Source organism: Etheostoma spectabile, chromosome 2 (assembly GCF_008692095.1).
Source record: "Etheostoma spectabile isolate EspeVRDwgs_2016 chromosome 2, UIUC_Espe_1.0, whole genome shotgun sequence".
Classification (NCBI taxonomy): domain Eukaryota; kingdom Metazoa; phylum Chordata; class Actinopteri; order Perciformes; family Percidae; genus Etheostoma; species Etheostoma spectabile.
In genome coordinates, this window is record NC_045734.1 from 9,866,764 (window position 1) to 9,881,091 (window position 14,328).

General features: G+C 38.5%; 1 protein-coding gene across 6 annotated transcripts in view; it reads left to right on the forward strand.

Moving 5' to 3' along the window:
• Window positions 1-14,328, forward strand: part of inpp4b (inositol polyphosphate-4-phosphatase type II B) — a 244,533-nt gene that overhangs the window by 197,147 nt on the left and 33,058 nt on the right. For all 6 annotated transcript variants that reach the window (XM_032499725.1, XM_032499734.1, XM_032499716.1 and 3 more), the window contains 2 exons: window positions 4,292-4,396; window positions 8,021-8,129. In XM_032499725.1, the coding sequence (XP_032355616.1) occupies window positions 4,292-4,396; window positions 8,021-8,129 (214 nt within the window). The remainder of the gene's footprint in view (window positions 1-4,291; window positions 4,397-8,020; window positions 8,130-14,328) is intronic.

A 14,328-nucleotide genomic window follows, 5' to 3' on the forward strand; every position in this document is an offset into this window, starting at 1 on the left:
ATAAATTGGATCTTTTTTTTTTTTTTTTTGTAAATGACCCTCTTGTCCAATTCACACTTCTCTCAGGCTGATTCCACTGCTCACACAGCATGTGTCCAATCCTTTGCTCTGTCTACAACATTTCTAACTGTTGATTGATTAAAAAAAAGTCCTGCTGTGCTCTCAGCATCACAGGAGCATTAAAATAAAACCGTTAACATGCTACAGACCTACATTGATCTGACAGACCTTACTTACAAGACACTGTTGCTGTAGTTTGTGATCTTCTCAGCTTGTCCTTGGGCAGACATTTATAGCATAGGAAAAAGGTTGCTCATCTTCTAAAGGATCCAGTAGAACAGAAAAGTGCAAAGACCAAAGAAAATTACATGAAAAGATTAAAAGAAGACATAATGACCAGATGTTGGTCAGTATTGCTGGCATCCAGCCCTTCTGTCACACAGCCAGCCCACCTGGGCAAACAGATGGGGGTCTGAGATGGCTAATTCATCTAACCCACAACGGTCACTAGCTCGATTAGCCTGGTCCCTAGAGCTCTACAGTGAGAGCCCACTGAACAGGGATGACAGCTTAGCAATCGACTGGAATGTTAGCTTTTGGAAACAGCTCCTCCCAGCACAGAAATGTGTTGATGTTCAGACCAGTTAGATACGATCTGGGTCAAGACAACAGTATATACGGTACAGGCCAAAAGTTTAGAATCACCTCCTCATTCAATGCGTTTTCTTTATTTCCATGACTATTTACATTGTAGATTATCACTGAAGGCATCAAAACTATGAATGAACACATATGGAATTATGTACTTAACAAAAAAAGTGTGATATAAGTGAAAACATGTCTTATATTCTAGTTTCTTCAAAGTAGCCACCCTTTGGTTTTTTGATAGCGCTGCAAACCCTTGGTGTTCTCTCAATGAGCTTCAGGAGGTAGTCACCTGAAATGGTTTTATCTTCACAGGTGTGCCTTGTCATGGTTAATTAGTGGAATTTCTTGCCTTATTAAGGGAGTTTGGACCATCAGTTGTGTTGTGAAGAAGTCAGGTTAATACACAGCCGACAGCCCTATTGGACAACTGTTAGAATTCATATTATGGCAAGAACCAATCAGCTAAGTAAAGAGAAATAAGTGGCCATCATTACTTTAAGAAATTAAAGTCAGTTGGTCCGGAAAATTACAAAAATTTGAATGTGTTTAACACAATGATATAGAGAAGCGACCAAGCAGCTTCTTGTTTACATTCAACATAGCGGCCACCGAACGCCACCAAAGCGTAGCAACCCGTTGATGCCGCTGCATAGACTGTTAATCAGTGCTGTCAGTTAAACGCGTTATTAACGGCGTTAACCCAAACCCATTTTAACAGTAAAAAAATGTTATCACGAGATTAACATTCTTTTTGGCCTAGCAAACTTTGTTTTTGTCACATGCTGTTGCAACGACTAGTAACGTTACAAAAACTACAAAACAACAGGCACGCTACACACGCTTGTTTGGGCTTGCGAGCCAGCCAAAGAGTAGTACCATTACATTTTGAGTGGATGGCAAGCGCGATACGCCAAAATGGACGCAAATAAGAAAGTTTACTTTTTAAAAGTTGCCAAATGGTTCAATTGTCAAGACCAAAGTGATCTGTGTGTTTTGTCATTGTGAAGTGAGCTTTCATTGCAGCAGTCCAGTCTGAAATACCGCTTGATGGCCAAGCACACAGCTCATGCCAATTCTCCGCTGCCTCATCAAAGTATTTTTTTCACCCTTTTATTGATGGACAGTGTTACATTGTTGAGGGATTATTTGCTCCAAGAGAGAATGTTACGTGTAAAATTGACCACTACAGTAGGCTATATGCCAATTAAAAAAAAAAACATTTGCAGAAAGCAAACCGATCCACTTTTCAATATGTTATGAATATGTTATCATTTTGGGAAGAAGACATGATTGATTGATAAGTCACATCGCTGACAGCCCCAGCTAAGTCATACGTGTTTCTGAGGTAACACATTTCAAATTGAGTGGGTCAGCAGTTTCAGCATTATATACAGTGATTGAGGTGCAGTGGATTTTTTTTATGTTTGGCAAACCTACCAAATGATGTTAAAAATCTGTGGCAAATAACAGATTTTCTCATCTAGATTTTGTGTTAACATAAACCTTCTGTAGCACTGAGGCTTTGTTTAGTGGAAGAGTAATTAATGAACAGGATGGGAGAGTGTGTACTGCATAGTTTAGTTCTTAACACAAAGAGAGAGTATGGACATATGTCAGATAGAAGAGCTGAAAAGTGTGTATACTTTGCCTTTTTTTGTTATTATGCTTCAAGTCACATACATTGCAAACTACATTACAAGGATCACACTCTGCTTCACCTTAATATTTGGAAATAAAATCTGAATTATGGGGGGGGGGCTAGCAGGTTGTCTGATTTGAGAAAAAAAAAAAAGTGTTGATATGCTGATAAACCACAGTCTTTGTGGGAAGACAGGAGCATGAAAAGCTTTATTATCAGACAATTCAATGAAATGACCACACATGATCTAGTATGTGATCACAGCACAGCCAACTACATACGATAAAGGATCATGTCAAAAGAAAAGAAAATGACCACTGTGATGTTATAAAAAGATTGAAATATAGCACCACAGAATGCAAAGGTGCAGTGTTATACTAGCTAGACAAAAAAGTCCTAAAGAAGTTTACTTTCATGCATGTAATTGCATATTTACTTACTTCTGTGACTTTAATCTACAGTATTTGTTACATCACAATTTGGATTAAAGAATCACATCAACATGCTCACCATGCATACCATCAATAATCCACCACAACCTCATATTTACTTCACGCATACAAGCTGGGAAACACGTAACTTGCACTAGAGCAGTTTTTACTAGTTTTTAACCCAATCTTAAATCCTTGGATAGGAAATTCAAAGTCATATGTCTTAAAAGGGGATTTAATTAAAAGTCCCAATGCCAAACTAGAAAATGAAGCTTTGTGATATGAGAGTTTTTGTTCATATTTTTGGTCTTTTGTATCTTTTTCCAATACCTTCATTTTGAAGGATTTACCCTTGCTGAAAAACATCACAACACTTCTAAATTGCCTCCTACATTGTTTTTTGATTGTTCTTGAAAGCTTTGCCTCATCTCAAAGAGGCTCATCAACCCTATTTACATATTCAAGATTTGAGCTCCCAACATGTAGTGTCATATTGCATTTTTATTTTTTTAATAAAAGCTAGAAACAAAGTGTGTCATTTGGTAGAAAAATGTAATTGGACATTTTGAACGTAGTGGCTGCAAGGGGCATACAATCCTGTGCTTAAAGGATAACACTGTATCAGAGAAGACTATAAGCAGTTGATTGAAAATTATCTACTTTTGAGACGCTTGTTGATCTCTAATTGATATTCTTTATCTGATATACATAGATGTGTGTTATATCATCTTGTATGGACAATTAAAAGTGGATTGCAGCAGAGATCTTCAACAGGGAGCCCAGGACCCTTAGGGGGTCCTCAAAGTTTACAAGGGGGCCAACAGTTATTGTTTTCATCATTCAAAAAAGATAATTTGTCTGAAAATATACAAAAACATGTGTCCAACATATTATTACAAAGACAAATCAGTCTATTTGTGATTTGTTTTTAAATTGACACAACATTGATGAAAGGCTTATTGACCTGTAGGAAAGGTAGCCGTCCACAGATACAGTTAAGCTAACGGATTTCCTGTGCTACATGTATGTTTAACAATTAAACATGTATAAAGATAGGAATGTCAATAATAATTTCAATATATTGCATGCACCACAAAAGGATATTTGTAAAGACTTTAGGCCACCCCATTATTGTAGGCCCAGTTGAATATACAACTCAATTTTCATAACATACTGTATGTAGTGTGGGGCCCTGGTCGGTCTTTCTTTCAGTTAAGGGGTCCTTGGCCTTAAAAACTTAATACCCCTAAATACCCCTGGTTTAAAGGTTTAACATAATTTCAATGATAACCCAGTGCCAAACAAAGACTAATTTGTAGTTTACTTATTTTAAATGGTCTTTGTGTAATCTGTGACATAATGTCATAGTCATGCTTTTTTTGGGAAATAGCTGGGTAAATTGGGCTTTACTAATTTAAAACATTGTTTATGTGGTTCTTTGTTTTTTGGGTATTCTGAAAGCATACTTAGTAAGTAAGTGACTACTCACTGGTGACAAATTAAAAATAGTAATCAGATATCATGCCGTTATACTTGACAATGTAACATATACTTGTGTCTCTGTTTTTTTTAGGTCATTCATTCAAGCCAAGCTGCTGCAAAGCCCAGAAATCTCTGGAGTTCATCCCAATAAACTTGCACACCCAGCGGATGAGGGTGACGTGCCCCAGAAAAACAGGTATTACACTACTGCTTTAGACTTTTGTTAGACCTATTATTATACATAATACTTACACCTGGCTTCTGAAATATCTGGCCCTTTGCTGTTTGAAGCAGAGCAGGTAGTATACACACAAACAGCTGCTTACTCAAATAGTGCTATGAGAGCGGTAACAGTGATCCAAAACAGTAAAATTGTGGGCCGAACAGCTAAGCAGTGAGCTGATACTAACTATAAAGCTCTAAAACTGAGGGAGAGCAGCAGATTCAGGTGATAATTCTCTGTAGGATTATCACTTCAAGCCCTTTCATGTTGTCACATTATTTTTCATTGTCATCTCATACATTTTTGTTATAAAAAAATAAAACAAAAAATTAAAGTCACTTAAAAACATTTGACCATCCTGCTCAAAAGCAAATCGGCTAAACAGCTGTTAAACATGAAAAAAAACAGGTATTATGGAAAGTTGGTTTATGTGCAAACATTTCTATAAGCTGCTGTGGGTGTTACCTACTGTCGTGTTGCTATGCCTGACTTCTCCATCTGTCAGAGATACTCCGAGGGTTCAGGCAGGGTGGTTTTAGGTCATCGCTCAGGTTGAAAGGTGAGAATTAACTTGGCCTGAGAAAGATAGACAAAACACTAATTAAGCCCTTTGCGTTTTTCCTGAGAGAATGACGGGTCTGTCTCCTCCACCACTGCTCTCTAGCTAGCAGAGCCTGTTATTGCCCTGGAACTGTCCAGTGTATTAAAGCGACTAACTGCTGCCTTACTACCTGTGAGTGGGTTCCATTTTAACTATACACTCGATGATTGATGGGAAGTTAAAGACAGACAAACCTTGAAGTAAATGGTGCTTCTTTTAGTGACAGCATCAGCCATGACAGATGAAATAAGTAAAATCAAGTCATCTTTTGGCCTTGAAACTGTCTTGTACTGTCAAGGCAGAAAAAAAGGAGAATCAAGAAAAAAACAAACCTTAGAGGAGTTTGTCTATTGATTGACACTTATAACTACCCTCTGTGGGGCCAATTCACACCTTTACTTGATTCCAGGCAGTGGCGTGTGTGTGTGTGTGTGTGTGTGTGTGTGTGTGTGTGTGTGAGAACTCCACTATGTATACTACAGTAGGACCTGGTGCACCTGCAGGATATACACAGCTCCCATCGGCTTCATTATGCTAATTAAGAAATCTGGGTACACAGTATGTAAATATACTGAGTCGCAAAACTTTGGTTTAAAAAAAGAAGGAATGTGTCACACAATTAAGTAATTTTTTTTTAAATCTGTCTCCTATCCTCTTAAACTCACCTTAAACATAGTGTGCATCATCTTACATACAAGTCAGTTATAGTACAGGTCTATCTATGAAAAGAGACCTCACTTGACAAGTGTGCAGAAAATCATTCAAATGTGAGTTAACACCCTGTGCTGATATCGTCCCTCATACGAGATGAGTTTTCTTTTTGAATGATGACTTCATATTCATGTCATGTACCTCAGAGTATCGGTTTGTCTATACCCTAATGTAAATCAACATGCACAGGTATTTTATGTAAGGTAAATATTGTAATAACACAACTGTCTGCAGAAAAGATGTGGCATTGTATAGATAAGGCATTGAGAAACTTGTCTTTCAGGTTTTAGATTTCCTACGCATGTATGCTTATCTGTCATTTCACCAGTAGAGGCAAAAAGGCACAAAACTTTATCTTTAAAAACACCAGACAACGTGCATGCAGCTTTGGAATCAACCAAACTTGACGTAAGTGGCCGCCTTACGTGAATAGTTAGGAAGAAAGGAAGGCCATCCCACACAGAAAACTGCTTTAAAAAAACAAGGAAATCAAGCTACCTTCTAGTTTTCATTTAATGTCATATACTTGTTTGGTAGGGAATTGCTATTAAATTGCACATTTTGTTCTTTTTAAAAAAAAAAAAAAAACAAATGATTGCAATCAGTCAGACCCAGGAAATAATGGATCTGGTTTCGTAATGGAGCTGTTTTTCAGTTTCCAACTGTAGTCAATTGCTCTATTGTTCCATTTGATTTTCTGAAGTGATGCATTTCCTTGAGTTTGGCTATGCAATCCACTCAATGACTCTGAACCATTCATTTTCATTTTGTCAATTGATCATCCAGCATGAAAAGGAAATTGGGGGGAAAAAACACTTCAAGCTCAAAACAGTAGTCATTTGCTTTGCTGAGAACGACTGTCTTCTGTCTCCTAAATGAGAAATGTAAAATAATTCCAGCCTAAAAAACTCAGCTTGGCAAAGCTGAACTAAAAGTATTGTTCAGAACTCATTTGTGTCAAAAAAATCTTTGATATTTTTTCATTGTTAAACAAGATTGTGGAATGGTTTAAGTATGAATTATAATCACTCAACCTGACTGCCCAATTCAATTTCCTCTTTTTAGAAGCAAATGTCCTCTCAGTACTTAAACAGCTTGTTCTATTATTGATACATTTAGAAAAGAATGCTGTGAGATGTAGACCAGGCAAATCAGGCACAAATTGGTCACTGTGCTTGATATTCTGAAAACCACCATTGCATTTCAGTGTACTTCTGCTGTGGGAGATCCAATTAAGGGAACATCGGAACGCTCTTGGGGCCAAACATGTGGCGGACAGGGAGCCCCATGGCCAGACACAGGGATAATTAATGGAAGAAGCAGTGGGTAGTAGCAAAGCCCTCGTATCAAACCACTATTGGTCTATTGTGGTGGTGTTGGGGGACATGATGCTGTTGGCCACACTGTTATTCACATCTCTGTGGCAACACTTGGAGCTGTGTCATGTCATTAATTTCTATTTTCAACAACTTTCCAAGCAGCGTTTTCCTATGATCGGAGCTTTGCAGTGTTTCTTTCCTGGAGGTGTTCATTAACTGACCTGGCACTAAACCACACCAAAATATTTACTATTTATCTCGTTAAACCTTCATTCACCCCCTCATCCTCCTCTCTTTTTTTTGTACAGATTTAATTGTCAGCCTCATCCATTACTCATTCAAAACTAGGCCTGTTGTAAGCACCTCTGTGCCTGCCTGGCTGTCTGTGAAGTGTTTATTTACATGTGACGGTGGTGTACAAATTGAAATAAAGCACTGTGACATTGGTCGTCCTTCTGGTTCACTGTGGGACCAGCGCTACATTAAGACCAAAATATGGCTGGAGAGAAATGACTAGTATTATAGTCATATAGACACAATATAAATACATACATACAAATTACATGAAATATGTACGCCTAAAAGAAACTCTACTGGCAGAGTGCAGAATAATGTCATGTCATTATTTGTCCATAAATATGATGTATCTGTGAGCTTAAAAATACTGTGTGCAGGTTACAAAAGTAACCCCACCATATAACATTTAATGTGAACTGATGCCCTGAAACCGCTGCATGGCATATTCACAACTGACTATTAGAGGAATTACTGTTGAGGATATCTTTGCAAAATTCAAACTCAAAATTAAGTTAAAGCATATTTTAATTTGAAAAACACACTTTGATGGGGATGATTATCATTTTTTAAATTTTTTCTCTCCTCAAAGTACTTTAGTGCTAATTTCCAAGGTCCAAGTATACATTTCACTATTTTAAATTCCCTCAACTCACTTTTCTCTCTTCACAGATGCATTATATGACGTTGTCACTGTCGGTGCACCTGCTGCCCATTTCCAGGGGTTCAAGTGTGGTGGTCTGCAGCGTCTCCTTAGCAGATATGAAGCAGAGAAAAAGAGGTAGGAAAAAAAACGCCTTTCCAACCTGTACAACATCTTGTTTAGAGGGAGCATGCATGATTAAATACAGGACACAGGAAACAGGTTGTTATTGACAAAAGACTATGACTTTGGCATAATTAAAAGCGGCAGACAGATTTGAAACTTGAATTTCCAGGCCCAAACAGTTACTGCCAGCCAATCCATGCTCAATTTGACTGGAGGAAACAGACATGATGCATAGGGTTTGTTGAGTCACAAGTTCCTCTGTACTGGTCCTGTTTTCCTGGGAAGCATGTTTTTTCTCCATTTTAAATGTTGTATATTTACTTGTCACTGAAGAGCCACACATTTGTAATACAACTTTCCAGCTGCCAGCTGGAACTCGCTCTTAAAAAGCACTTGAATTAAAAAACCAAATGGCCAGACCAAGTTTTCATGTAACGAATAAGGACATTTCTTATCTGAGGTAATTACAAAAACTACAAAAAGTATGATATGTGTAGAGTGCAATCCACAGCAATCCATAACAATTGACTTTAGATGAGTCTACAATAGACATAGCAATAATCAATTATTATTACTGGTACATGTTTTCACATGGAGTAAACGTAAAAGTCTGAGTTATGTACTGGATGTGCTCAGAGGTATTTTGTGAGTTGGTCTGACTGACTCATAGGGAGCCTCTTAGATTGAGTTTTATGTTAGATTGTGTTCAGTCTGTGGCTGTGTACCAGCTCTCTGCTTGATTGCTTGATGAACAAAATATGTCTTGTGTGTTTATTTTACTGATCGAATCCACTTGCTCCACAAATGAGACCTCGCTATTATGATTGTGTTAAACACACACAGCTACAAAGATAAATGTATACGCACATATACTGACTGAAAGTGCACTCTGGGGGAACGTATCCATAGGACTTCCTCAATCCTGAGATCAGCAGTATCCTGTAAATGTTGCTGTCTTTGCCCTTTAGATGCAGGACGAAGGTATATGTCACTGGAGTTCAGTATGTGGTCACTTGAGTGATGCCAGAAGAAATGAAGGGTGATTTTTTTCCCCAAAGCTCCCCATAGAGCACAAAGTCATTACAGACCATGCCAGATCCAATTAGTTACAGAGTTTGCAGCTCAAGAAAGAGGGGAAGAGAGGCAAGATGGAGAGGGCTGAGGTGTGGGTATGAAATGGATAAGTCGGTGGGAAAAATAGTTGGGGGCCTGTGCTGATAATAAAAAATAAAAAAGGACTTTTTACGCTAAAGTGCACAAGTGAATTTGCTGAAGATGGTCAGTTTTATCTGCTAGCATGAACTATGAAAAGGTTAGCATATTTTCGAGAATCCACTGAAGTGAAATCATTTTCTTTGAACGAGAGATTAGACTTCAGAAAGAATTCTCCAGGGAGACAGAGCTTTTTGTTTCATATTTGACTTAGCTAATGACTCACTGTAGCTTAAATTTTCCAATTTTCCGCCTGGCTAACTGACTACGGCCTGCTCTGTGCCTTATCCACGTTTGACCTGGAATGCAGTCATTTGTCAATTGTTGTCAGAAATAGGAATAAACTCAGTTTTTCTGTAATTGTACAGTGTGTTTGCAGTGGCCATTGGTTTCATTTGCTTGTATTATGCATGCACTAAACCTCTGACCAAATATTTAGCCTAGGACGTGATCAGGTTTTTTTTTTGTTGAGTGTGTCTGTGAAGTACTGTAATCTTGTGAGCAAGTCCAGTTGAGAGTAACTTAATTGCACAGAAGGTCAGCCGATTTGACCAGAGCTTAGATACATGTGTGCACGCACATGCAGACACTCTCACTTCTCCCAGTGTGTCTCCTCGTCTTTCTGCAGCAGCTTTTTGTAATCACATTTGATTAAAAAGGGGGACACTGCAAGATGTGAGACTTGGCTATTCAATGTGATATTATTCATCAAAGAGGGGATGGAAAAGGATTAAAAGATGGGGGAAAAAAGGAAAACCTGAGCACAGAGGTGTTACCAGGAGGGCAATAAAAGAGCTATTCATCTTTGTTCCCCGGACACTAGAAGAGAGGAAGGGGGGCTCTTTCCTGATCCATTAAAAAAACCTGCATTGGCCAAACTTGGCAATGGCCAGAGTATCCAATATAGTTTGTCTCTCAGGATGGTCCAGGAAAGAGTTTAATCAATAACTACACTTAGTATTCCTCCAGAAACCTAGCACATGTACACACAGGGCAAGAGCATTTGTCTTTCATTAATGCATGTAGTCCCACTTAAATGGCTGTTTTAAAAGTCACTGGATTTTTATCCGTTTTTAATTGCACCCTATAGACATAGCTGTGGATTTGCTGAGGTGGTCTAATCTTTCATTAACAGCCTCTTTTGAATTATTCAGATAATCTGCATAACAGTGCAACACACTTTTTGAGACATGTTTTATGGAACCTCGACATTGCCAAATATATTCCAACCTATACTAATGTCTGTGTTTTTATTGCACATGTAATGTAGGCGATATACAGTAGTTTGTTTTTGACTTGTGTGCTTTTTTAAGTATAATGTCAGACAGGCCGTTTGTAAAGTCAGCTGTACTTAGTTGGTGCAGAAGCTGTGCAATAGAGCTCCCCTCTCTACATGTCTTTGAATTCTGTCCACTGTAACAGAGAGAGCGAATGCACTGTCATTTGGCCAGGCCTCCTGGTCAAGCAGAACTGCCGAATGACACTTTTCTGGGACACAGAGTGTAGTTGAAACTACATCACACAGTCTCTCTGGGCTAATGTTCAGACTTAATGTCACTAGCAGCATGTTGTCCAACAAAATAACTTCCTCCCAGGATGTGTGCGTGTGCGTGTGTGTGTGTGCGCGTTTCAGAGACAGGGCGTTGACAGTGGCTGAGCCTTCATGCTGATGGATAGCAGCTTGTTAGTTCTTTGCCTGCTCTAGGTTCTGTGGGTGATGGTGCTGGCAGTAGTTTTGAGGTGTATCTGGTCCTAGATCAGGGTTTCTAGTTTGTGCCTGAACTGAGGAAAGCTTTGGCTGTTGCATTGAAAACTGGTGTGAAATCAGTGCCAAGTGGAGGATTCAACAACAGATGGACTATGGCAGTTTAAGCTGGTTTGAGATCAGATCTTTCAGCATGTATCTATAGCAGACAGTATGTTTTACTGTGGCTATGTGGCAGTGTCCTGGTGTATGAACCATGATTACAGTGTGCTGTCTAAATAACAAAAGGGGCTCTGGCAGTCACCTGGAGTGCTGCAGGGCTCTCTGCTGACGTAGCTGCATTTTACTCCTGCTGGCTGTCAGCAGCAGGCCACAAGCTCTTCATTAATTTCCTCTCCACTATTAATTAGCCATGCGCTGGAGATGCTGTCTTAATTAGGCCGCTGGGCCCAGCGGTTTTCTCCCTCTCATTACTTTTATAACCAATTCCCATTGATCATTTAGGAAAACCAAGGAGGAAGTTCATCCTTGACACACTGCTAGTTTTAGTAATGTTAGTTGACTGGAGTCAACTTGACTCTTACAGTCAAGTTTACCTGATGGAGCGTTGCGCCACTAATGTATGAACTCATGGATGGGTCCTTTTTCTGTAAAACTTGAATTATAAGAAGACCAAGGGCAATAATTTCATGAATCAAAGTGCAGGTGCAATGTGCAGTCAAGTGCACTGTGCATATTGTGCAGAGGGAGTGGCAGCCCACCTTCGGTATTTTCATGGCTGGAGGCATGTAGCAAACCCAGGGTGCAATGTAAATGAGGTAGGATTAAGAAAAATCCATTATCATACATTATAAGTAAGTATGTAGGGGTATGGCAGCAATTCTTTCTAAAAGCATTGCTCTCCCACAACGATGTACGGACGTCATGTAATGGCTTCTGGAGGAGCTTCAGAGGAATCAGATATTCCCTTACCAGAGGTGGAGAGTTGATTTTATAGTCCAACACAAATATGCCTGGCCAGATGAGTTAAATTCTAGTTTGAACATACAGTTTCCAGCATCCTCCTCCTATGTTTTCTGTGTTAATTAACATCATTTGGAAATCGGAAATGGTTGCATTCAGTTTGCTTACATGTACCATGACGTCACCGCTGCCAAACAAAAAGAAAACCATTTTCTGTGAACTACAAAGTACCGTAATAAATATGTAGTAAATACAATAGTGGAGTTTTTTTTTAGTGGAGCACTGTTGACTACAAGCAGGTAGGTGGGTGTAGGTCGATGTAGGTATGCTGGTCACTATTAGCATAATGAGATGAGTCCTAATGTGTGTATTATGTAGTTTTGTGCACAAATAAGCCTTTCATATATGTGCAACTCCAATTTGAGATCTGTGTAGGGATATTCAAACATGTGAGGAATCAGAGTTTCATTTATCTTCATTTTCACATTGTGGCACAGTAAAATGGAACTTGCGCATCATTATGTTTAAAAAACGCAAAAGACAACCCTCTAGATTGAAGTATTAGTTTTTAGTTGGTCCCTTTAGGGGCAAAAAACAACAACAAAACCAGTTTACTTGGAATGCTCTATACTGCATGTATGGAAATTAATGAGTCTCCTAGGTCCATAGACATACACATAAATATTCATAAATTGCATGCAGACATAAAAGTTTACATAGTTGCAGGACAAATGGCTCACAATATGAATATCAATGAGCATTCATATTTGCTTGCTATTGCTGTTATAAGTAACTATCAAATAACTGCTATCAAACCTTTTATTAGATTTTTCTAAGGAATTTTCATTTTTTTGTGATTATTACAGATAATATGGTGCTACAAGGCAAAATAATACTATTGATATGAAAAGGATCAGATCAAATGGGAACAGCATTAGAACCAACTTAAAACTTAAGACATGCATCCACATGTCAACAATAAAGAGGTGGTTCAGAATTTTGGACATAAGACCTTATTTCTAAGTTAGCCAGTGTGTTTTTCATCAGTGGAGACAGTTTTCAACACTTTTCATCCAGTCCTAGTTGCAGAGTTTGCTGGAGCTAGGCTAGCGCAAGTCAACAGTATCTGCTAGCCTGGCGGAGTGATATTACCTAGGCAACCAAGAAAGCCGGTTCACATCACAATCACATAAGTTTATTTACCTGCCACTGTCACTCATTGCTACAGAAGCCGAATACATTGCACAAAGGAATCAACAAGATATAGTAATATGGCCACATTTGAAAGCTATGCCAAAGTTTCTGACTTTGAAGATGATGAAGACGAGGAATGTGTGTTATGCAACAAACCGTACCTATATGAGCCAGAATACTTTACATTCCTTACATTTACATTGAAAGTCTGGCGTTATAATTCATTTGCCTTTGGTATACTGTGGATTGGGTAAGACTGTTTTTAACCCTCTGAGCCCGAGACACTCGCCCACGAGTAAAAAAGTACCTCTGAGTTCAAGAGTGTAATAATTTTGAACCATACAAGCGATTTACACTCCTTTCGGTTTCGTTTAAATCCTGACGATTTCATGTTTACGGAGGTCTTTTCCCGTCTTCTCTAGCCTCTACAGGGGATTTTCTATCCGCCTGGAACTTCAGCCTCTTTGGCTTTAAATCCATACTGTTATATCCAATATTGATCCACTTATATCAATAATTCATCGCGTTTTGGGCTCATTTCTGCCGCTGGCTCGCTCCTCCGTCTCTCTCTCTGTCTGTCCTGTCTATTTTTCAGAAAGTACATGCCCATATATGGGAGAAAAAAGCACCCCTCTTGTATGGAAGGCCAGAGGGGACAAAAATGCCTATATACTCTATGGAGGCCAAATGGTGCACTATTTAGACACATATTTGCTTGTATAACATTGCTGTGGGTGTAATATCAATAAATATGACATTATTATGTTTATTGGCTAAGTAAATGTCATGAGAGCAAAACGTCTTGACTTTTTGGAAAAAATGCATGTATTTTCTCAATGTATAAGTACAATGATTATTTCTTCACAGTGTGATCCCAAGACATATGAGAGTGTTTTAGAATGGAAAATGGCTTAGGTTACTTATGTCTGTGATATCAAAACTATCTGGAAGATTCATTTATTATTTATTTATTTTTTATTATCTTTAAGGCCACACCATTTTTAACATGCAAGTGACCTCAATGAGACAACCAAATATTCCAATAACCCAGTTTGTCCTAAAAAAAAAATGATGTTCATATCTTGACTGTTGACAACTGGGTTGATGTTTTACAAGCTTTTTTATCAAATAAATCCA